This window comes from Meles meles, chromosome 8 (assembly GCF_922984935.1).
Source record: "Meles meles chromosome 8, mMelMel3.1 paternal haplotype, whole genome shotgun sequence".
Classification (NCBI taxonomy): Eukaryota; Metazoa; Chordata; class Mammalia; order Carnivora; family Mustelidae; genus Meles; species Meles meles.
The window spans coordinates 103958287-103980928 of NC_060073.1; the positions used below are offsets into that span (position 1 = coordinate 103958287).

The 22642-nt window shown below is 58.6% G+C and overlaps 1 protein-coding gene across 1 annotated transcript; it reads right to left on the minus strand.

Annotated features, from left to right (window-relative positions):
• Nucleotides 1-4673: 4673 nt before the first annotated feature.
• On the minus strand, nt 4674-22537 carry OAF (out at first homolog). Its single transcript, XM_046015066.1, has 4 exons — nt 21739-22537; nt 8278-8412; nt 6983-7163; nt 4674-5747 (listed from the first exon to the last, which is right to left on the minus strand). The coding sequence occupies exons 1-4, from the start codon at nt 22003-22005 to the stop codon at nt 5482-5484; spliced, it is 849 nt and encodes a 282-aa protein (XP_045871022.1). The 5' UTR covers nt 22006-22537; the 3' UTR covers nt 4674-5481.
• Nucleotides 22538-22642: the final 105 nt, after the last annotated feature.

Consider the following 22642-nt stretch of genomic DNA (forward strand, 5'->3'; position numbering starts at 1 on the left):
CCCACTCCGCGGTCTACTTCAGACCAGGTAAGCCTCCAGGAGCGCCCGCACGCTCCGGGCAAGTCTAAGGCCAGTGCGCCCTCTTGCGGTGATGGGGCGCGTGTGACCTCGGCTGGAGCGTCCTTACCTGCCAGACTGGAGAGCTCTCACCACTGTGGTGCGCTGAATGCCCACCGTGGCTGGGGGACTTCGGGTGAGGGTCCCAGTTCCAGGCAGGTCGGAGATACTGAATCTCGGTCTTTGTTGGGTCTTTGGCCTGTGCTCCCATCGGAGGTCAGACTTTGCCGGGGAACCCCAGTTTGAGTCAGCCAGCCTTAGCCCCATCAATGCAGTGACAGGAGTCCTGGCCTTGTCTGGTGGCCATCCTGTCCCTGGACAGCTCTGCTGGTTAAATGCCCCACTCCCACGGTGCCCTCCGGGGCTCCTGAGCTGCATGCAATCCTACACCCTGAAGCATAGAAGGTCAGGGGCCATTCCCCCGTTCATCCATTCAGAGTGTGTATTGAGTACCCACTGGCTCTGTGGGTTAAGCTAGGGGCTGGAAACATACTGCAGACCAGACACTGTCCCCGTCCTCTGGAGGCTTCCAGGCCGGTGATGCTTGCTGAGCGGGGAACAGGGAACTCAAGTTCCTGATACTGGACCTCGTCCTCTAACTGAAACATGGAGAAGTGCTCCGGGGGCCTGCTGCGGGGCCCTGGGGGTGGGCAGCCGGTCACCACCGGGGAGTTGGGACACCACACCCCCTGGGCCTGGGGCTTGAGGTGGCTTGTGACCTGCCTTCCTTCCCTCGCTCCACCTGAAGCCCCCTGAGGCTGGGCTCTTCCCCAAGAAGGGATGCCCCGAGTCCCTGCCACATGGTCTGTGCATTCCTCCACCTCCCTTTCGCTTTCTTCCATCCCACTGTCCATTCTCCTGGGTCTCCAGCAGGGAGTGCTGTGGTCAGCAGTCAGGGGCTCTGCGGGAAACAGAGTCAATGCAACACGGAGGACAGCCTTTAATGAAGGCGCTGCTTATTCATGGAGGCGCGAGCAGGGCGAAGGGAACCAGGGAGTTGGGATGCTGAGAGGCTGGGGCTGAAGAAGCAGGAGGAAATCATGGTCTAGGAGCCCAAGGAGGTCTGGAGCTTTGAGCAAGGAAGCCCGTGCGGAGGTGTGTTCCAGAAGCAGGAAGGAGCAGGGATATATGCCTGCAAATCCCTCTTGTCCTGCCCTCTGATCTTGGGGCTTCTCACTGGCCGAACCCGAGGTAAAGGGGCCCAGGTGAGGTTCATCCACAGGTTGGTGTCCTGGGGCGCAGAGCAGAGCAGAGGAGGGTAGGGGATGAATGGGGTGGGGGTCGGGGGGGAACCAGAACAATCCGCAGGGCCATTACCTGCTACCTGGCTTCAGTTCATAGTGGAGATCTGAGAGGAAACCCCCGAATTCTTTATTTAACATTTTTTCAAGGTCTAAGCGGCCAACACTGTGTGCTAAGGTCAAGTGAGAGCCGGTGTGATGATTCATTCCACATGTCAGTTTGGCTAAGCCATGGGGCCTAATTGTTTGGTCTAACGCGAATCTAGATGCTGCCATGAAGGTATTTTTGTGGATGTGATTGACAACTACAATCAGCTGCCTCTAGAGAGATTACTCTCAGTCATGTGGGTGGGCCTCGTCCAATCAGTTGAAAGCCTCAAGAGCAAAAAGCGAGGTTTCCCCAAGAAGGAATCCGGCTTCAGACTGTAACAGAAATGCTGTCTGAATTTCCAGGCAGCTGACCTGCCCTGCAGACTTCCGACTCAAGATGGCAACGTCACGTTTGCCTAAGCTGCTGGCATTTTGGGCTTTCTAGATCCCACAATCACATAAGCTCATTCCTTACTCTAAGTCTCTCCCTCTGTGTATCCTAGTGGTTCTCTCCAGAGAACCCTGACTGCTGCAGCAGGAATGTGGGGAAATGGGCCTCTCGTGCACTTGCTGGTGAGGGTGTAAGTTGGGACAGCCCCATCTGGAAGGGAGTCTGTCAGTCTCTACCAAATATTGGGTTTTGTAGCGTTCCATTTTTAGCATTTCTCTACAGCATGTCTTGGAGGAGCCAGTCACGGACAATTTGGGCACCGGTAGCCACAGGCCTGACGATCTGAGGCAGAATGCCAGCCAGCAAGGACACACTGATGGCCGGTGAGGCGGCCGCCTCTTCGCAGATGAGGAACTAGGGGCTGGTGAGGGGAGCGGCCCACCCCCAAATGCACACAGCTTGGATGAGGCCATTACCCTCATTCCTCACGGGCACTGTTGCCCTCAAGTTTTACTTCCTGGAAGGGGTCCTTGCCCCGTTTTTTGCCAGGTTCCTCGGTGGCACAACCCACCTCATCCAGGTTCTAGGACAGGACTTACCTTGACTACGTTTGCGGAGGAAGGAGCCCGAAGAAAACCCACAGAACGTACAGCAAGGCCCAGCCCAGGTTGGGGTGATCCTGCCAGGGGGTGCCTGGCATCACCTGTGGCTTCTCTGTGTTGAAGAGGCTCCAATGAGGCCCAGGGTCCTGGCCTCCCACCCCGAGCCCTGCGTACCATGGTCAAAGGGAGCAAGTGGGAGCCTGCCTCCTGCCGACTCTAGTCATGGGGGACTGGTGTGCCCACCCCCATATGTTCAGAGCTTGCTATGTGGGACTGGCCTCGGGGGGGTGCTGCCCACCTCGTACTGCTCCCCCTCTCCCCACCCCATGGGTGAGCTGTGCTCTCTGGGGTTCCCGGGGGCCAGTCTGATAAGCCCATTAGGGTCAGTAGGTATGCGGAGTCAGAAGGCTGAGGGTTGGATCCCAACGGCGCTCGAAGCAGCTGTCTGACCTTGGGCAAGTCACGTGATTTTATTGGTGAGCCACATCCCTAAAGTGTCCCAGGATCGCCACCACGAGCCAAGGAGCTAACGGATACCAAGTCACCTCGTCAGCTCGGAAGCACCAGAGAAATGAGTGTTCGTCGTAGACCTAGTACCTGGTACCTCCCCCGAGCGTTTTCACAGGTGCACCAAGGCGTCTTGAGGAATGTAAAGCCTTATCTGGGCATTTCTCAAATAGCTGACCCTGGACAGGTATTTAATGAGCTGAGCTCTGGAGGGATGTTGAGGTACACGGACCCTTGAGACCCTGGCCAGAGAAGTGATTGCGTTGTTGGCCTTGGGGCTACCTAACAGCGAGGGGGTGGGGAGGGCAGGGGGTGGAGGGGGAGAGTCGCTTGGAAGGAGGGGAGCGTGGGCTTTGCCCAAGTGTGGCATCAACCCGAAGGCTCGGGGAATCTTAATTCCCATCCTGTGCTGCAAGACCAGGCAGGGTAGTCTGTGCTGACAACAGGGTCCAGATCCCCCTCATGGCAGGTGACAGGCGGGCTGGAAGGTGCTAGTCATTCCCAAGGAAGATTAGAAAAGCACCCTTCAAAAAACAGCCTTATTTTAGGCTATTTGAAAGTGAGGAGAAAAGGTATATGACCCGGGGACCCCACGCGCAGCAAATAAGGCACATATAGGATGGGACGAGGGTGGTGCCTTCTCCCAGCAATTCCCTCCCCGATCCAGAGCAGGACTGAGGGCCTGGACTGGGCAGCAGGGGAAGAAGGAAAGGACCCCGGGGAGGTGCACCTCCCTCTCTGGCTGCCTGGCACCGTTAAAGTTGGTCCTTGGAAACGGGTTCAGGAAGAGACCTACCCGCCTGAAAAGATGTCTCCCCGCCCATCCCAAACTTGACCATGGCCAAGTAAGCCTGGCTCCCAGCACAACCTTCTGGGTTGTACAGCTTCAAGGACCAGCAGCGGCTTGTTCTGGAGAGCAGAGTAAGGGAGGGCTGTCCTGACAGCCTGTTTCCCTTTCCAAGGCTGATGAGGACGGGGTTCTCTCTCTCGTCTCCTCCTTCCTCAGGAGTCCCCTGTGGGATACTTGGGGCTTTCTCACCCCCTGCAGCATGGCTGTCCCGCCCTGTCCTCCGTCTCCTCCTCCTGCTGAATACCTGCCATCCTTCTGCTCCAAGCCAGGTCTCACATGGTCCAGGAGTCTCTTTCTGATAAATCCAGCCTGCACACCCCTTCCCGGAAGCCTTCCAGCACCCAGCTTGGCACTTCCTATCACAGTCTCTTTGTACTGGAAGGTACTTTTGATGTGAAGAGGCCTGGTTCAGCTGTCTCAGGTTTACAGGCGAGGATACTAAGACCGTGAACACTAATGATATTAACAATGGCGAGTACAGCGAGTGCTACGTGCTGGTCGCTTCCCGTGAATGAACCTACGCCAGCATCACATTGAAGCTCATTGTATAACAGAGAGCTGAGGCACAGAGAGGTAAAGTAGCCTGACCCTGACCCAAGATTATGCAGGAAAGAAGAATCAAGGCCAGGATTTGAACCTCGAAAGTCTGGTTCTGGAGTTTATGCCTTGTTTCTTGCCTTAATCTAGCTTAGGCTTTTATTGTCTCCCTTGCTCATCTATGTCTGTGTCTTCTGTGCAGTTTTGTCTTATCCTTCCCTAATCTGCGCCCCCCTCCCCGCCCCCTGGGTCCCCTCCCTGCTGCGCAATGGCTGAGCACAGCAGGTGCCTTGGAAGGTGTCCCAAGCAGGGTCAAGGTCATGTAATGGAACACTTCTGACACCAGGTGGCAGCATCGGCCAGGAGTGCTCTCAGAACTCTGCATTGCGCCCCCTCAGTCAAATAAAAATTTAAACTTTTATTTCTGGTACAAATGATAAATACTTTGCATTAAAAATCTGGGATTCAAGTTTTCCTCGTACTTCATGCTCCCTCCCTGCCCCAGAGCCTTACAAAAATATTTCCGTTTAGAGCGGAGGACGCTGGTGCCTGCGGTCCCCACAGGGTCTGGGTCTGGGGAAAGGCACATCTGGTTTGTCTCCGGGCCGGGAGGTCCTCACGTGCCCCAGGGTTGGAGGCCAGCAATGACAAGAATGCACTGTGATCTGGTGTAGGGGCTATGGCGACGGTCCCCGGCAGCCCCCTCTCCAGGGCAGGGATCCCCTCCTTGGTGGGCACTGGGTGGTGCAGAGGGGCTGGCTCCTTCCAAATGCGTGAGTTGGGGAAGGGATGTGTGTGTGTGTGTGTGTGTGTGTGTGTGTGTGTGTGTGTGTAGGTCAGTGTCACAGGCACAGACACCTTCCTGGATCGAAACCTTCAGAGTTAAATAGAGTCACGGGCCATCACATTTTGGTTGCTTGAAAGAGAACACTTCAGGGGGAGCTTAAGGGGAGGGGGGCAAATTTGGAGAGCCCCCTTCTCTCTGTCCCCAAGGGAGGCACAGGGTGGGAGGGGGCTGCCTCCGTGAGTTAACCCCTGCCACGCCACACCCCGTTTCACAGTCTCACGTGATGGGGCCAGAGGCTCCCGGGCGATCGAGGGAAATAAGGCATCAGTGGGAGGGGTGCCACCCCCTCTGGTGGCCTGGGGAAGAGCGGGGGATGCAGAGCAGCCACCTCAGGGACCACTGTCTTCTCCCCCGCCCGGCTAGGGCTCCTCGTCCCAGAGGCACAGCTGCCTGTGGGGCGCGTAGAAGTCAAAGCGGTAGTGCTTCTGGCAGCTGCGGATGCCGCACCGGTAGGGGGCCGGCCGGTCGCGGCTGTGGCAGTATTTGAGCAAACACGGGTACCAGGCCAGGCTAAGGCCATAGCGGCAGATGCATGGCCTCCCGCTGTCCCCCACCTGCCCGCAGCGCCGCAGCCCCGAGGGCTCCACGGCCTCAGGCAGAGCCTCAAACACGGAGCCGTCCACACCTGGCAAAGAGAGGGGGGGGTCAGCGGCGGGGCAAGAGAGGGCACCCCCCCCACCCCAGACCCCCTCTCCGGCCCTGCATGGCCTCCTGGGGCCTCCCATCAACCTGAGGAACCAAGTACCCGTTCCCGGTCTTGGACTGATCCATGAGAAACTCGGCCCAGAGGGGTTTAGTGATCTGCCTGAGGTCACAGAGGAAGGAGTGGAGTGAGAAGGGAACCCCGGGCCAGCTGACTTCAAGTCCTCCAAGTGGCAACGCCGCCCTACGCTTAGAAACATCGCTGTACTAGAATGCGACGGAGTCGAGAGTCAAGCAGGGCGGCTTCAAGGAGGCGGCATCTGAGGAGGGCCAGCACGCACGTGCCGGGACATCAGCGTGGCCAGCGCACATGCGGGGGTGCGGGAAGGAGATGGCGGTGACGTGACCTGGCCCCTGATGTCGGCTCAGTGGCCATGGGAGGGAGCAGCCCCGGGGGGCAGGGGCCCGGGGGGCAGGGGCCAGTGTCAGACTTGCACCGCAGTGTGGGGTGCAGCTCACCAGGGAGGGCTGTGTGTGGAGGGCATGAGCACAACTCTCTGGGCGTTTTGAAATCCAGGGGAGCCCCGGGAGGGGCAGGCACTTGCCCCGTGTTCAGCCGGCTGGGCAGAAGGACCAGGGACCTGGACTAGAGCTGTGCCATTTCCCAGTGTCCTCTACACGGAGGACCCGAGGACGGTCCTGGGAACGGTGTCAGGAGAGGCACCGGCAGCAAAGCCGCACAGGCCTAAAGGCAGGGAGCCCACAGAGACGCCGGGGCCCTCAAGGAGCTCGGCGGAGAGCTGCTCACATCAGAGGAGACATGAAAGAAAGGAGAGGTGCTGACTTCCAAGGCGGGCAGCAGAGGTGGGCGGGAAGGAATGGGTGTCTTTGGGCCCCACCGGGACCCTGCAACCCGGGCCTCCCTCCAGGACGCATGTCCCATCTGTGTTCTCACTGAGGGAAGGAACAAGGTAGGCGCTGCCTGGCTATCTCCCTCCACGGGACTGGCAAGTCACAGTTCTGTGGGTCCCTACCTGGAAAGGGTCACTTTCATCTGGCTGACTCCTCTCACTCAAGAGCCACATGGGCACCCCTTCCTCCAGGAAGCCTGCCCTGACCAATCCCAGCCCGGCTTCGGGGACCCTCTGCTGAACTCCCGTATCTCACGACTCCCTATCCTGGCCATTGCGACACCGTGGTGTGCGGCACCCCGCTGACCTTGCTCCAGCCAGAACCGGACGTCCTCCTGGCGCGTGTAGATGCTCTCCGCGGCCTCGGCGCACACGTTGCGGAGGTGGGGGCTCAGCAGGCCCCCCTGGCTGAAGTTGACGGCGACGTCCATGTGCAGGTGCTCCAGGCCCCGCACCTCCTCGGCCTGCCGCACCGCCCGTGGGTTCTTCTGCGGGGAGAAGAAGAGCCGCTCCCACCCGGCCTCAGAATACTCTGCCCACCCCTTGCTTGGTGTCCAAGTGTCAGACAAGCCAAGGCCGATGGCGTTTAGAGCCCTGGGGCGGGCTGGCCATCAAGGGGCGCTAAGCATGGCCTCCACCTGGTGGAGAAACCCATGTTCAGGGCAGAGCCAAGCCCTTCCAGCTGGCCACCGGCTGACGTCTGAGGCCGACAGGGAATTGTGACAGTGGCTGGGGGTGGCGCAGGTGGCCAGCCAGGCAAGCTGTCCCAAAGCAGATGACCTCTGGGGTCCCAGATTTTCCAACATGCAGGGGGTGGGGTCTCTGGGAAGGGCCTCGAACAGGCCCTGCTGGAAGGTTTTGGAACTTAGGTGAGGCTGGAGAGACGCCCAAGGTCCAGGAAGGGTCGGGGCACAGGCCGACAGGCTGGAGTGTTCTGAACACGGCATGCATTAGCTCATTTCATTCCCAGAACTCATTTCTCAGTAAGAAAATAAAGGCCTTGGGGCACCTGGGTGGCTCAGTGGGTTAAGCCTCTGCCTTGGGCTCAGGTCACGATCCCAGGGTCCTGGGATCGAGCCCCGCATCGGGCTCTCTGCTCAGCAGGGAGCCTGCTTCCTCCCTCTCTCTCTGCCTGCCTCTCTGCCTACTTGTGATCTCCGTCTGTCAAATAAATAAATAAAATCTTTAAAAAAAAACAGAAGAAAAGAAAAGAAAGGCCTTGCTGGCGAGGTCACTCCTGCAATGTCACCTGGATGAGGAGTGGTGGTGGATTTGACTTCAGATTCCCAGCCCCAGCCTCCACCATGAAGGGGGAGGAGCTGAGATTAGGGGACTGGAGGGATCTGGCAGTTGGGGGGGGGGCTGCAGATTAGCAATCTGGGCGATGGGGTTCAGCATGGCCTAGGGCACAATCAGGGGTCTGGGGAGTACAGGGTGAGAGTGGGGTGCCAGGGAAGAGGGCCAGGGTGGGTCCGGTGTCAGGTGGGAGACTGACGTTGGGGTAGGGTCCGGGCTTGGGGCCAGGCTGGCTGCAGGGCTTGGGGGGGGGGGGTGGTGCCGGGGCAGCAGCCAGGCTGGGGCAGGCCCGAGGTGAGCACTTACCTGTCGGAGCTTGGCCATGGCCTCACTGGGGATGATCTCATTGTGGTGCAGTCGGGTGACAAAGCAAAGTGCCTGGAATTGACTCTGCCCCTTCTCCAGCTCCCCCAGGATCAGGGCTCGGAAGATCTTCACATCCTGGTGGGAAAGGGCAGGAGGATGGGGACCCGCTGGAGCGGGTTGGCGCCCCTCCCCCCCCAGCCCACCCAGCACTCTGCTCAGGCCTCGGACAGGACCAGGACGACAGGATGCAGGCCCAGACCTTGCCCTGCAATGGACATTTCCCTCCTGTTGGCCTAGGAATTTTTTTCTTTCCCATTTAAACCCGTGACTTGAAAGAAACACACCCCAGATGTTCCAAAGCCTCCTGGCAAATCTCACAGCGGGAACTATCAGAAAGCTTTCCCAAACAGAGCCCTTTACAAGTACAGAACTTCACCTGAAAAGAAACAGCACCTTTGTTTGGTGCCTGGTTCATTCACAGCTGGGCCCTCGGTGGCACCCCTGTGGCCCCCAGATCAGAGTGGGTCACAGCCCCTATAAACTACTGGACCAGGCGTACTAGGGGCGGGACTGAACTTCTGACAAGCCTAGATTCCAGAGTTCCTCTCACAGACATTCCTATTTGGGAGGTGTGGGGGAGGCCCAGAAACTGGTGCCCCTCAAAAGGTCTAAGGGTTTCTGATCAGCCGGGCTCCTGGCCATCCCCACCTCAGAGGGAGGGAGTGGGCACAGGATGGGGCTGAGGGCAGACACCTCGCAGGCGGGCTGTAGCTGTTGCCAACTTCTGGCCTGAAGGACTGGCGTGGCTCACCTTTCCCCTCCCCTCTCCACTTCCCCTTTTCCCATGGGGTTACTAATGGCATTGCCAGCAGGCCAATGGCTCTTTCCTGTTCCTCAGGCATTGCATGAATGGGGGAGGCTGGAGGAGAGCAGAGGGAGAAGGGAGAGGGGCTGCAGGGGTGGATGGGGTCCCCCTCCCAGTCTGGCTGCTGGAACCCTGTGCTCTCACCCAATTCTGGGCCTTGGCTAACTGCTCCCAGTGAGAAGTCAGCAGGTCCCAGTCAGAAGTGGTCTCAATCTGTCAAGACCCCCCCCCCCACCCTGGCCAGGGAGGTCCCCTGGCCATAATGACCATCCCCCTCCAGTGTCCCAGTGGCCCTGTCTTGGCACTGGGCATACACAGCCCTGCCAGCTGTGCATCATTCTTCCTTTTTTTTTTTTTTTTTTTGCTGTGCATCTTTCAATGCGCGTGCCCTGGCTTCCCGCATTCTCAGAGGGCTTCCTGAGCGCTCACTAGAGTACCGCTCTGAAACGGGGGCCGAGGGCTCCCTTGGGTTCCTATAACACAACGAGGGGGAGCTGCACCCCAACTCTGCAACGTATTAGCCAGGGCGCAGCCATAGGTTCCAGCTTCCGTGAGCCTCACTTGTAAGACGGGGACACTAAGGCATTTAGCTGGTCGGGTCATGGTGAAAATTGAGTGAGTGTGTGGGGCCCAGAAGAATGTCCACCCCGACTCAGTGCTCAGCAGGGGCTTGCTGGGGGGGCATCTCCTCCCTGCAGGTGACCGGAGCCAGTCACTGCCACCATCCCACAAAGCCCCACGCACTTGTAAAGTCCCTTGCCTCTCCAGGGACATTTCTCTTGCTTCCTTTTACTACAAATGATCTCTAGGACAACGGGGGGTGGGCATGTGTGGGAAGATTTTCCATCAATAGTGCAGAAAGGGAGACTGAGGCCCAGCTGGTGAGAACGTCCCCATGAGGGTTTTGTTGATGCCAGACTTGTGGGGAAGGTGAATCAGAGCTCGGGTGAACCCCAGCTTCCTCTCGACAGGAAATCCGCTCTTGGGCCACGAGGCTGGACTCTCCCCACCGGCCAGCCTGGGTCATCTGATCTTCCATTCGCTCAGGTCGACTGGAGGCTGGCCCACTAGTGTGCTTTCCACTTGGAGCTCACTTCCTGCCAGGTGAGACCCGATACCAGACTTCCCCTCTGAAGGCTGGAGTCAGCTGGATGTCCCTGGCAGGACACGAGGGGGGGCGGGAGCTGACATCTATCTCCCAGGGATTTTCAGCAATGACTCTTTAAAAGAGCCTTATCTTCGGGGCGCCTGGGTGGCTCAGTGGGTTAAGCCTCTGCCTTCGGCTCAGGTCATGATCTCAGGGTCCTGGGATCGAGCCCTGCATCGGGCTCTCTGCTCAGCGGGGAGCCTGCTTCCCCCCTCTCTCTGCCTGCCTCTCTGCCTACGTGTGATCCCTCTCTCTCTCAAATAAATAAATAAAATCTAAAAAAAAAAAAAAAAAAAGAGCCTTATCTGGAACAGTCACAGTGTCCTCTCCGAAGCCGCAGCCACATGCCAAACCCTGGGGTCCGATGGCTGAGGAGTGGTCTCTCTGCTTAGGGATATCCCCTGCCCACCGTTAAGAGAAAGCGTTTTGACTCTTGGACCAGACCAGGGGGTAAACAATCACCTGTTCTAGTCTTTCCCTCACTCTGTTGTATTAAACAACAATGTTGGCAACATCAGCAAAATGATACCAAAATGGGAATCTGACCGGGGTGAAGAGAGAAACTGAGGATTTCTCATTGACGGAGAAGATCGACCTATGGAGGGGCCCGGATTTATTGAAGTTTATTACTGGAAGGGACACGTCATTGTTATTATGAGTCAAATAGGATGTATTGTCCTGTTTAAAATCTTTACACCAACAGGAGGTAGGGAGGATGATTATGACTTAGTTGGGAACAGGTTCCTTGCTCAAGGTCACGGGACTAGGAGGAAATGCGGCTGGAATTTTAACCCCGGGCAGTCTGACTCCCAAGCCTGCGCTCTCCCGGCCACAAGGTCCCACTGCCTCCCAGATGTCCTCCGTGGCTTGAGAAACCAAAGCCCAGGCCCAGAGAGGCAGGGTGGTCTGCCCTTGGCCACACAATTGCGGTTGGCAGAACCAGGATCAGAACTCAGTTTCCTCTTCCAGCCCTGCCTGGAAGTCCTGTGTAGACCTGCCCTGGGAGTGTGGCAGCTGGCATTCACAGTTCTGTGTGACTAACAAGAACCAGCGTGTGACACAGAGAGGAGGGCTCCCGAAGCCAGGTCACCTTTCTGTCCCACCTGCCAGCCTGCCTGCCCAGAACCTCTGCGGACTCTACATTCTCTAGTCTTCCTGGCCCTATTTCTCCACAAAAACCACCTTCCACTTGCTGACCCCTGGGAGGGAGGGGCCGCCCCGAACTTCTGGACCTACTTGGCTCCATTATCCTGGCCAGTGTCCTTCCTACCTTCTACTCTCTACACCTGACTCACTGCCAAGGTTCCAGGGGCCCCTCTCCCCCCCAGCACAGAGGAAAGGGCAGGGGGACAGGTCTCCCTGCTTTGGCAAACATCTGGCCAGATGCTAGGCCCCGGCCAAAAGGAAGCCTGGCTCCAAGCTTCCTCTTTGCCCGAGAGTGCCCTGGGATGAGTCACCCGGATGTGGCCTCGTGCCCAAGGCAGATGGCACAGCTGGGATGTCAGGGTGCTGGAGGCAAGTTTCTCAGGTCCAGGACTCAGGCTAGGACTCCCGAGATGGCAGTTTCTGTAAGGTTACTGCTCGTGTGAGCTCCTGGGAATCTCTAGCCCGCCGGGAAGCCGCAGAGCCTCCCGGGACCAGGGCTGACCCCCGGGGCCCCGGAGAGGCTCATGTGCCATGGAGATCACGAGCACTGGCTGAAGTCCTTTGTGGTTTTAAGCAAAGCTCAGGAGCAGACAGGTTGTAGGACAGCGCATAGTCACGAGCAAAGGCTCTGGTATCCACACTACCTATGTTCCAATGCTGGCTTGGCTGACACCAGCCGTGGGACCTTGGGGGAATGCACGTCCCCGTACCTTAGTTTCCACATCTGTTCAATGAGTTAAACTAACAATACCTACTCCTCCGGGGATTACTGTGAGGAGAAAATGAGTGAAAGGTCTCAGAACACAGTGGGCTGAACCCTTTGTCTAGTATCACTGTGATCTCGGCCTGGCTCCAGCCGTGATCTCCTCCAGACCTGTCCAAGCAGGAGCAAAGACTGTTCTCCTCAAGGTGTACCTGAGGCCCAGAGAGTCAGGGGACTCCTCTGGGGCTTGTAGGGAATCTGCAAACCTGTGAGAGAGCACTGGTTAGCATTACATAGGGCACAGCCTTCACAGGCACCAGGCTGGGTGGGAAAATGGCCAAGACAAGGCAGAGGCCCCAGTCTTCAAGGGGCTCATGGAGAGGATGACCTCCTATAACAGTCAGTGCATCACACAAGGCCTGGGCTTGAGGTTTATGACAAGTACTATGGGGCAAAGGATGGATGAAGGGGCACTTGCTGTCCTCTTAGGGAAGGGATTGGGAGGCAGGGAGAGAGGGAACACTTCTCCAGAACGAGAGACACTTCAGGGGTCCCTGACAGTCCAAGGATGGGGGTGCTTTCTGGCAAAGAGAGAGAGGAATTTACACACGACAGGGAGATGGGAGGCTCTCCTAAGACCCCCACAGAATCTGTCCCTCCACATTGTTACTGATCTGCCCAATGCCCTTTGGAAGCTCCTTTTGCCCTCGCCCTAAAGTGTACCCTCCTGAGGCTGGCCTCCACCGTCACCGCCGGCTTCTCTCGTACTCCCTGAGCATTGAACTAAAGGGCGGGCAGCTCCCAGAGCGAGTGATGAGGCCTTGGGCCTGTCCCTGAGCTGATTCCTCTGCTGGGGCTGCCCTGTCCCCCTCTGCCTATCATCTCTCAGGGCTCGGTTCCAGTGCGTCCCCTCCTCCAGCCTGTCCTCCCGACGCTGCCCTCACCAACCTGCCAGCAGGCTCAGGAGGCCCAGCTCCTAACCTCGACAGCACAAGCTCGGTGGTCTGTGACCATGTCTTGCCGTACCTTCCAGACTCAGCTCCTTGAGGCTGGGAAAGCATCTTATTTGCAGTGATTCCCCGCCCCTAGACCACAGCAGGTGCTCCCCACGCGCCTGGGAATGAATGGACAGAGGAGGGAGCGCACAAAGGAGAGCGTGGAAACATCCTGAGCAAACCACCAGGGACGGGATGGGGCGAGGGAGGGCACAGGGGTAGGAGGAAGAGGCTGGTACGAGGGGCGGGACAGTGGGTCTGAGAGTCCAGCCGAGGAGTCTGAGCTCCAGTCACTGGTGGGTTCTGAGCTGGATCCGAAACTTGAGCTGTGTCAGTCCAGTGTGCACCTGATTTAAGAGCCTTCATAGAGGACCCCGTCCTCTTGTGGCATCTTCTGCCCTGGCAACAAGTCATCCAAGTCCCATATGAAATCTGCCCCTGGTTCAAGGGCAGAAACTAGACCTGACGTAGGCAGTAACTTCAGGGTCTGGCCCAGAGCAGGAGCTCAAAGCTTCGTAGCTGAGTGAAGCCCCCCCCCCCCCGCATGCGTGCTCTGGGGTCTCTATCAGCTGCCATTGAGAAGACTGTTAGTCCTACAGGCTGGTAGTCCCCAACCCCTGTTGTCATTTCGGCTTTTAGCAGGTTCCGGGGCATCACTTAGTTCACCACCCAGCGAGGATCTGGCTGGGGACATGACCTTCACAAGTCATGCGGCTGCAGAACCAGGACCAGCAGCCCGGACCTCCTGACTCACGGTCCAGTGATCCTTATGCTCCTCTGAGCCCCCAGGCCTCCATCAGCCCCTGTGCACACACTGTCCTTCTTTGGGTTCGCCCTCTTCCAGGCTGCACTTCGGAGACCCACTGCATCTCCCCGAGAGAAGGTGGTGCTGACCCAGCTGTGCCCGGGCTCCGGGTGAACATCTAGGAAGACAGCCCACAGCTGCTCTGGGAAGCGCAGGCTCCCAGCCCTATGTCCCAGAATGGCAGACATCCTGTGCCAGGCCCAGGTGCAGCCTGCCTGGGGAGAGGCCCCGGGGGAAGCTTACTGCTGGGAGGGGGAGCGACGCTGCACACAGAAGCCCCCTGGGAGTTCAGTGGGGAAGACCTTGGAGCCAGCACCCTGCCCTCCCCTACCATTCGCAGCCTTGGAGCCGTTCGCAGCCTTGGAGTAGATGCCAGGGAGGGAAACAAACTTCTCTCTTGCCTCGGCCGCCCTTGGGGTTTTATGTTACAGTCCAGCGGAACCCTGGCTCATGCACGCGAATGCCCACCTGCTTTCCACCATTCACAGACCCCACGTCTGTCGTCTTTCCTGCGTACTTGCTGCTTCTCGAACAATCTCTTTAACCCACAGCTGCTCCTGTCTCTCCCCCGCTCCCACAGGAACATGCTGCCTCGCTCTGTGTCCCCCCTGCCCCCCCCCGAGCCTCCTCACCCCTTTCTCCAAGCCTCAAGCACTCCCTTGTGCACACTCTCACCCACGTCCAACAAGGTCCTCACACTCAGCCCCCTCCTCCAGGGAGCCCGCCTGCTCTCTCAGCCCAGCCCCCACCCAACAGGGAGCCAGAGACTAAGGGGGCCAGCGTGGGGAGCGGCCCGACACCTCCCTGCCCTGCTGGGCACCCAGGCTGGGGGCCTTCTCTCCAGGGTTCTTGCGGAGCACCCCTGTCCCCCACCGCTCCTCGCTCTTGGACAGCTGGCACTGTCCCTGGGAACGTGTTTTGCCATCTTTGTCTCCTTCCCATCACGGCACAGTGTGTGATTCCACGGCCTGGGCTGAGCCAATCTAAATATTTATTCCTGTGCTCCCGGCTGGGGCTGCTTCATGGCCAGAGAGGGGGCCGGTTTCGTGGGGATGAGGGGAGGCAGCCAGGAACCAGCGCCTTCCTAACCCCATGCTGACTGCCCCGTGCGGGAGCACCTTGGCAACTCTGCCCAGTGTCCTTGAGCAGGAACAGGGGTGAACAGAGTCGACCCAAAGCCAGCCCAAGCCCACTCCCACGGCGGTGCCCGGGGACTCAGGCTGGCCCCGTTAATGGGAGCCTGTACCCCCTCAGGGCTGCCCTGGGACAAAAGCTTCTTGTTAAGGGGTTTTAGTGCAGCCACGGGCCATGAGCAGTGGCCGCCTGCTCTGCCCCAGCCCCCTGAGCCCCCAGTTCTCCGTCAGCCAAATCGCAAAGGTCACTGCTGTTCCAACTGCCCCAGGGAACAATGTGAGGCTTTATGTGGATCAACTGCGCCCCACGGCCCCGCTGACTCAGGGCTCCTGAGATGGGGCTCCCGACTCCTCTCTCGCCCAGATTCCCAGCCCCAACGCCTCCCTTGCTCCCTGCCCTTTATCGGAATGCACGAGTGGCAGCCGCTTCAACACTTGCCAGCTTACGGGATGGAGGGTCCTAATGATGCTCTGGGCCCCAGAGTGGAAATAAAGGGGCCGGCACATTGTGCTTCCCAGCGAGAGAGGAGAGCTGGCGCGGGGGCACCGGGCTGGCCCCGTTACCTGACTCCACACGTGCCTCCGCGGGCCTCTGCTGTGGGACAGCCTCTCAGACCTGGCTTCTCACCAGCCTGGGAGCATCACCCGATCGTCTCTGCCCGGCTTGCGCCACATCTGAGCCTGGGGCTCTGAGAGGGTGAGTGGCTTGTCCAGTCGCCCAACTGGTAAAGGGCAGACAGATGTACACAGCGAACGCTCAGGAGTCTCGGGGAGATCTCTTCCAAACGGTCCCCGCGCCCCCACCCCTCCAGCGCTAGAGTCTCAGGCACAAAGCTGCCAAGGGGTCGGGACTCATGCCAAGGGGGTTATGGGGTCGGGGAGAAGGGGTCCAGCCCAAGTCTGTACAGAGGAGGGTTTGTTCCCCTGCATTAAGGTTTTCTGTCAGGCTCCTTCCCTTCCCCTCCTCAATTCGGGTTTCTTTAGCCTTCTGGAAGGAGCCTTCTTATGGTACCATGCACAGTCAGTCGCTATACTGTGGACGGATCCCTGGGTCTGAATCCGGGATCACCAGCTACGCAATCTTGTCAAAGTCACTTCGCAGCCCCCAGCCTCCGTTTGCACACCTGCAGAATGGGGCGACGCCTGCCTCGCGATGCAGCAGGGAGACTCAGATGACACTGTGCGTCCAAGCAACCAACAGCAAGCGACCACCCAGTGGGTGAGATCCGGGGATGTGCATGTCCCATCACGAGGCTGCACCCTGTCTTCCTGGGGACACGAGTCTGTCCTGAGTTTTTCTATAACCACTGCCGTCACCGCTTCTCTGCAGCCTGGGTGGCCTGGTAGGGAAGAGCCCACTCAACCTCCCCCCATTTTATTTCTAGTAGCCACCCCTCCCTCAGTCCAGGGGGCATCTTCACTGCCTGATCCAGGATCTTTGGCTAGGATTTCCCCGGACATTGGCATTCGACTCCAGGGAGCACGTCTGAACGTTCAGGCAGGCCTGCTGATCCCTGATCCATGGAGGAATTCCTTCAACATGGCAGAGGGACTGCTGGTAGATCTGAGGGCCCCACGGACAGGAGCCAGGTCATTGCATCTCGTGACTTCTCATAAACTCCTATGAGGAAAGCTCTGGACTCCAGAGACTTCTGGGCCTCTTCTGAGAGCATCTCTGCTGCCCTCTGTTCCCCATGAAGACAACCCATCCATCACACGCCTGTGTTCCAAACTGCTACGTTTTAGGGACCTCACATAAGGCAGGGGAGCAGGAGACTGGTGTCTAAAAGCTTCTCCTATCTGACCTCCGTGGGATGTGACGATCCGGTTATAATAAACAGCCTCTGGCCCCAGCACAGTCATACGCACATTCCACATCTTTCAGACGACTTTTGATGGCAGGCAGCTTCCCATGCTGCTCCCCTACCCCAACCAGGAGTCCCCAAGGCAGGGACTCTGGTGCTTTCTGGATGGTTCCTTCCTTTGACTCCCACTCACCCGCTGGTGCTCAGGTCAGGGAACCAAGGGCTCATATTTCCACTCCTCCTGGGTCGTTCAGAGTGACCTTGGGCTGACCCACACTGCCATATGGCTCCCCTTATCTTGGCTCCAGCCCACAGCCCCTCAGGACCCCTCCCGCCACATTTCTGGAGGCTGTGGTTTCTTCCTCCCCAGCCCCAACATTGTACCCACCACCCAGAAACAGTTCACATGACTTTCTCCTATCTTTTGGCTCCACCCTACCCATCCGGTCAGCACCAAACCACGCCGCCTGGAACATGACTCATCCCCTCCCCCAGCTTTTGGACATTCAGACTGGGGGACAAAGGGGAAAGAGAACTTGGATGGGGACACCGGCTCGGGGGAGGGGGACGGAGAGGGCTGATGGACAAGAAGCCAGGTTAGAGCCTGGGGGTGGGGACGTGCCCCATGTTCGATACGCCCGGTGAGCACGCACACACAGGTATAATTATACACACAGGACCCGGATTATAAAGGAGAGTATGGCCTATTGGGTGTGTATTATGAATGACAGTTTGTGTACTGAGGGCATGTGGAATGAGGCCGAATGCCTAGCCGCTGCTTCAAACACATTAGGGTTATTGTGGGGAGAATGACAGGTTGCAAAGAGGTGAGTGTGGGCTCTACCTTCACTTAACAGCCTAACCTGGGCCCTCCTCCAAGTCCCCTCCCTTTCCCTGGAGCAGCCACACCAGTGGTTCCCAAACTCGCTGCCCACAGGAATCACCGGGGCCTCTTTAAAAAAAAAAAAAGTTGCCCCCAGAGAGCAGAGTTCGTAGCTGGGGAGGGCAGCCCAGGCATGGGGAGATTCCAAGTGATTCTAATGGGGCCCTGAAGCTTTGGAGCCACTGAGACCAGGAGCTTCTTCTTAAAGCTTCAGCTCTATCTGCCTGATGGTCAGCAGCCTTGGGGCAGGGCATGCAGTGACACAGGACGGCCACTGATAGCTCCAAGCTACTTGCAGAGTTGACAACCGTTCCCCTGGCTCTGGGCTATGTGTCCTACAGCGAGCGGATTATTCTCAGTACTCTTACCGCCTACGGTGTGGCCATGGCCATGTGAGCAGAGCCAGACCGTGCTAGAACCCTGCCTCTTGGAGGAGGTGGGTGCTGCAGGGTGGAGCTGGTGGGGGGATCGCTGGAGAGAAGGGGCCGGGGGTGGGGCTAGGATGGGCCTGAACCAGGGCTCTGTGACGCCTCCAGCCAGGGGCACTGCCCGCAGCCCCCTGGATTTTGGCAGAACAAGAATGACGGCTCCCGGCTCAGAGGGGCTGGCCAGAAATTGTGGAGAGTGACAGTTTTGTGTCAACTTGACTGGGTGAACAGATGTCCGGAGAGCCGGTAAAACATTACAGCTGGGCAGATCTTTGAGAGTGTTTCCAGAGGAGACGAACATTTCAACTGGCAGAATGAGTCAAAACGATGGCCACCCCCCCACCCCCACCCCCGTGTGAGGGGTATCATCCAGCCTGGAGAGGGTATGGGTAGAACAGAAAGCAGAGGAAGGGCGAACACGCCCTCTGCCTGAGCTGGGACGTCCACGTTCTGCCCTAAGTCACTGACGCACCTGCTTCTCAGGCCTGCGGACTCTGGCTGAAGCCACAGTGCCCGCTTCCCTGGGCCTCCAGCTTGCACATGGCAGATCGTAGGGCTTCTGAGCCTCCAGAATCATGGGAGTCGATCTCTCGCAACGTTTCTTTCTCTAGCTCTTGCTCTATGTCCTGTCGTTTCTGCTTCTCTGGAGAGCTCCAACACACGGTGCTTCAAGAAGGCTACGGTAAGAGCCTCAAGGCACCTCCAGGCTCAGGGCTGACTTTGTGTGGGACTCTGGGTCCGTCCTTCAACCTGTCCGAGTCCAAGCTCAGCAGGGAGGACCCACGATGAAATGTGATGTAGGCAACGATTACAAAAGTTCACGGTCTTCTATTTCTTAAGCACTTAGCATAGCAGCCAATGCCTAGTGGGTATTTAAGACATATTACCTGATTGGTTCTCTTGATAGTCACGGGACTGGTACCGTCATCACCCCCCTTGTACAGGTGAAGAAACGAAAGCCTGCTGAGATCAAGTACCCTGCCCAGGTTAAACCAGGTCTGTTTATTTCAGCCTGGACTACCTCCTGAAGGTAAGAAAAGGGCAACCATCGCTTTTCCTAAGTGGACTAGGGCATTTCCCCAAAGCACCCCAATTTATGTTTGCTACACAAAAGAAACACAATCCCCACAATTTTTTTTTCCCATAGGAAGAATCCTTCCTTCCAGATAGAACCTTGTGCGAATCTGCCAAAGACCGTGGGGCACATGGAGGCCTTGGGAACTAAGTGGGCCACAGGAGAGTGGCCCAGGAGTCCCCCCCAGAAGGATCCGTATAGAGAAGCTGCTCTGGCCAGCGTAGACAGTGGCCTGGGGCAGGCGTGAAGGCTATTCTGCTCTGCCCAGGCTAGCGGAGCAACCCAGAGCTGGGGAGACTATACAGAGCGGGCTTTCCTCTCTGCAACCCCCCCCCCCCCCTGCCGATTCCTGCCCTTGCTGGTGAAATTGGAGATGGCTTGGAGGGTGTGAAATGCCAGCTTCTGGGTCAGAGGCTAACCTGAAAAGTAGACTTTGGAAACCTGGGTGGAGATTTGAATCACTGCAGGGATTAAAATGGGACTCTGGCAGTCCGCTCCAAATGGATTCTCTCACTGGGCCGTCTGCCCCCCAACTCTGCTCTCAGCTCCAGGCCCCAGTCCTCCGCCCCACTGCCACGGGGGCTCCCCCCTCTCCCTGCCTGCAGGGCAGAGCAATGAAATCGTCCATGCTGCAGCCAGGGTTTATAAAATCTCAGCCCTTGCGTCCTAGCCACAGCTTAGGAGAGGTCCCAGGAGTGGAGAAGCCTCTCTCCAGGGTTCCAGATGCCATAGAACAATGGGCAGGAGACAAGAAAGTAGGAGGCTCTTGGCTCAGCCAGAGGCTCACTCTTAAGGAAAAAGGGCTTCTGTGGAGGGTTAGAGACAAAGATTAGACGGCTGCCTCCTGAGGGGTCCAGACCCTACTGGGATTTCCCGGAAAAGAACACAAGCGACCAAGTTTCCCTAGAGTGTGGGTATGGGGAGGTGGGTATGTCCCCGTCAGCTTCCCTCTCTCCACACTGGCTACCCTTCCAGGCCCCTGCCTGAATAGGAGAACCTAAGTTGTGCCTGCCCAGTAAGGATGGGCTATAAAGTCTTCCCACCGTGACCACCCCCAACACTCCCATGGTCTACGTATGTCCGACGTCAGTGGTAATTCAGTAGTTTGGGGACAGATTAGCAGTGAAGCCCTTCTTCCACTGTCCACAGGATTCCCCCCACCCTCCGTCCTGGCCCACGCTCTCAATAGCAGTTTTTCTGGGTCCCTCACTGGCTCCCCATATTCTGCCCATCTTCCCTCAAACTCCCACTCTCTAAGAGGGAGGAGGGAGAGCGGCTTGGGCCAGGCCTGAGCTTCTCCAGCTGTCCAGTTATCTAACTGTCCCCACCTCTCCAGTCCCCCAAGGGACAGGGCCTCTTTTTTTAGCTGAAAAGGGGCTGGTGTGTGTGTGTGTGTGTGTGTGTGTGTGTGTGTGTGTGTGTGTGTGTGTATAGCAGGAGACTCCCTTTGAGTACCTACATCTCACCCACCCTCTTTCCTTCCAGAATTCCTGCTGCTGGGTCACCGTTAGTCCCTCGTTACCCTTCCAGGCCCATTTGCTGATAACCCCCCAGTCCCTCCATTGCCTTCCCCACCAACCCAGGTGGTTGCAGGCCCAACCACCCTGGGGGCCAGGCCCACCTTCCAGACCCTCTACAAGGTTCCTTCTGGTTCCTTACACATACACTGAGTAGAGCCTGGTTTCTGTCCCCCTTCTTGCAATCTGGGCCAAAACATGGAGGTTGGCCAGCTGTCTGGCCAGGCAGGGCAAGGAGGGGCAGCTCTCCCAGAGAGTGGGGACCTCCTGTGGGGCCTCTCACCAGGTCGTCCTTCAGCAAGCTTTCCAGCCTTCCAAACCAGAGAGGAGAGGTAGCATCTCCTTGGCTCCGGAGGGATAGGGACAATCCACCCTTATGTCCGCCCTGCCCGCCTCCATGTCTCCACTCTTGGAAAGTGAAACAGCAGGGTTGGTTTATAGACTCCAAAACGTCAGGGCTGAGAGGCCTGGAGCCACCTCACTGACCTGTACAGAGGTGGCAAAGGAAAGCCAGAGAAGAAAAGGGACTTGCCCAAGACCACAGGGCAAGAACCCGTGATCTCTGATCGCTCTCCCAGGACTTTCTCCTCCAGAGCAGAGGCAAATTACCCCAAGAAGGGAGTTAGCATTTCTGGAGAGTCAGCACCTGGAGGGCTCTGGGAGAGCCGAAAGAGAAGTGGGCAACGGGTTGCTCCGGGAGTGGGAATGAGCAGGGGCCTGGGAACCCCGAGCAAAGGGGCGAGAGGCTGGAGGGGGCGACAGCAGAATTCCCCCTGGGCAGAATGAAAGGGCCGGGCTTTGGGAAGCCTGCACAGGGGTGTAGAGAAGAGCCCCGCGACGTGACCCTGGCTAAGTCTTGTGCCTCTCCTGGCTCGCCTTCCACCTGCAGGCCTCAGTGCGACCGGGACCCCGGGGCGCTCGGGCTCCTGGGTCCCGCCGGGCGAGCGAGGGTGCCTTACCTTCTTGAAGTCGGCAGTGAAGGAGACGAGGGTGCCGTCTGGCTTGCGCAGCTCGAGGCTGATGCTGTCGGCGTCGCTGTCCGCCTGCAGGCTCTCCTCGGTGACCTGGCCGTCGGGCAGCCGCACGCGGACCCGCAGCTCGGCCGACGCGCTCGTTCCCGCGCCCACGCCGCGCGCCGCCCCGAGAAGCGACACGAGCAGCGGCAACAGCAGCAGCAGCGGCGCGGGGGGCGCCGTGGGGACCCCGCAGCCGCCGGGCGGGCGCATCCCCGGGGGCCCGGCCGGCCGCGAGCGTGCGGCGAGGGGCGCTGCCAAACTTCGCGCGAAGTTACCGGCTAGTTAGGGGCGCGTAGCAGCGGCTCCCCGGGGGCTCAGGCGCTGGGGGCCCGAGACGTGGCGCGGACGCACGTGGGCTGCGCTCCGCCGCGCGCCCCCCGGCGGCTCCGAGGCGGACGCGGCGCTCCCGAGGCCCCCGCGCCCGCCCACCGGCCCAGCGCCGCGACTGCCGCGGCCCCCGACTCTGGAGCTCCGAGACTCTGTTTTGCACTTTTCATTCAATCCCACCCCCCGTCACTTCCTTCGGAAAACAGAAACCACCAGGACCTGCCTTAAAGAGACCGCGCACCTCTCGGCCCTTAAAGGGCTCCAGGCGGCTCCCCGCACTCCGGCGGTGGCCCGGGGGAGGGGGCGGGGGCCGGGGACCGCCGCACAGCGGCTTTGTGGGAAAAGGGCTTTCTCAATCTCCCTCCCTCCCTGCCGCGCCCCGTGCGACCTGGCTGTGTCGGCTGTCCCGGCAAATCCCTTCCTCCCAGCAGGGGCGGGACGGGTGACTCTTCCCCCTCTCCTCCCCCCCCCCCCCCCAGCCCTTTTGGCTTGTTCTTGTGCCACGTGGACGAAATAATCG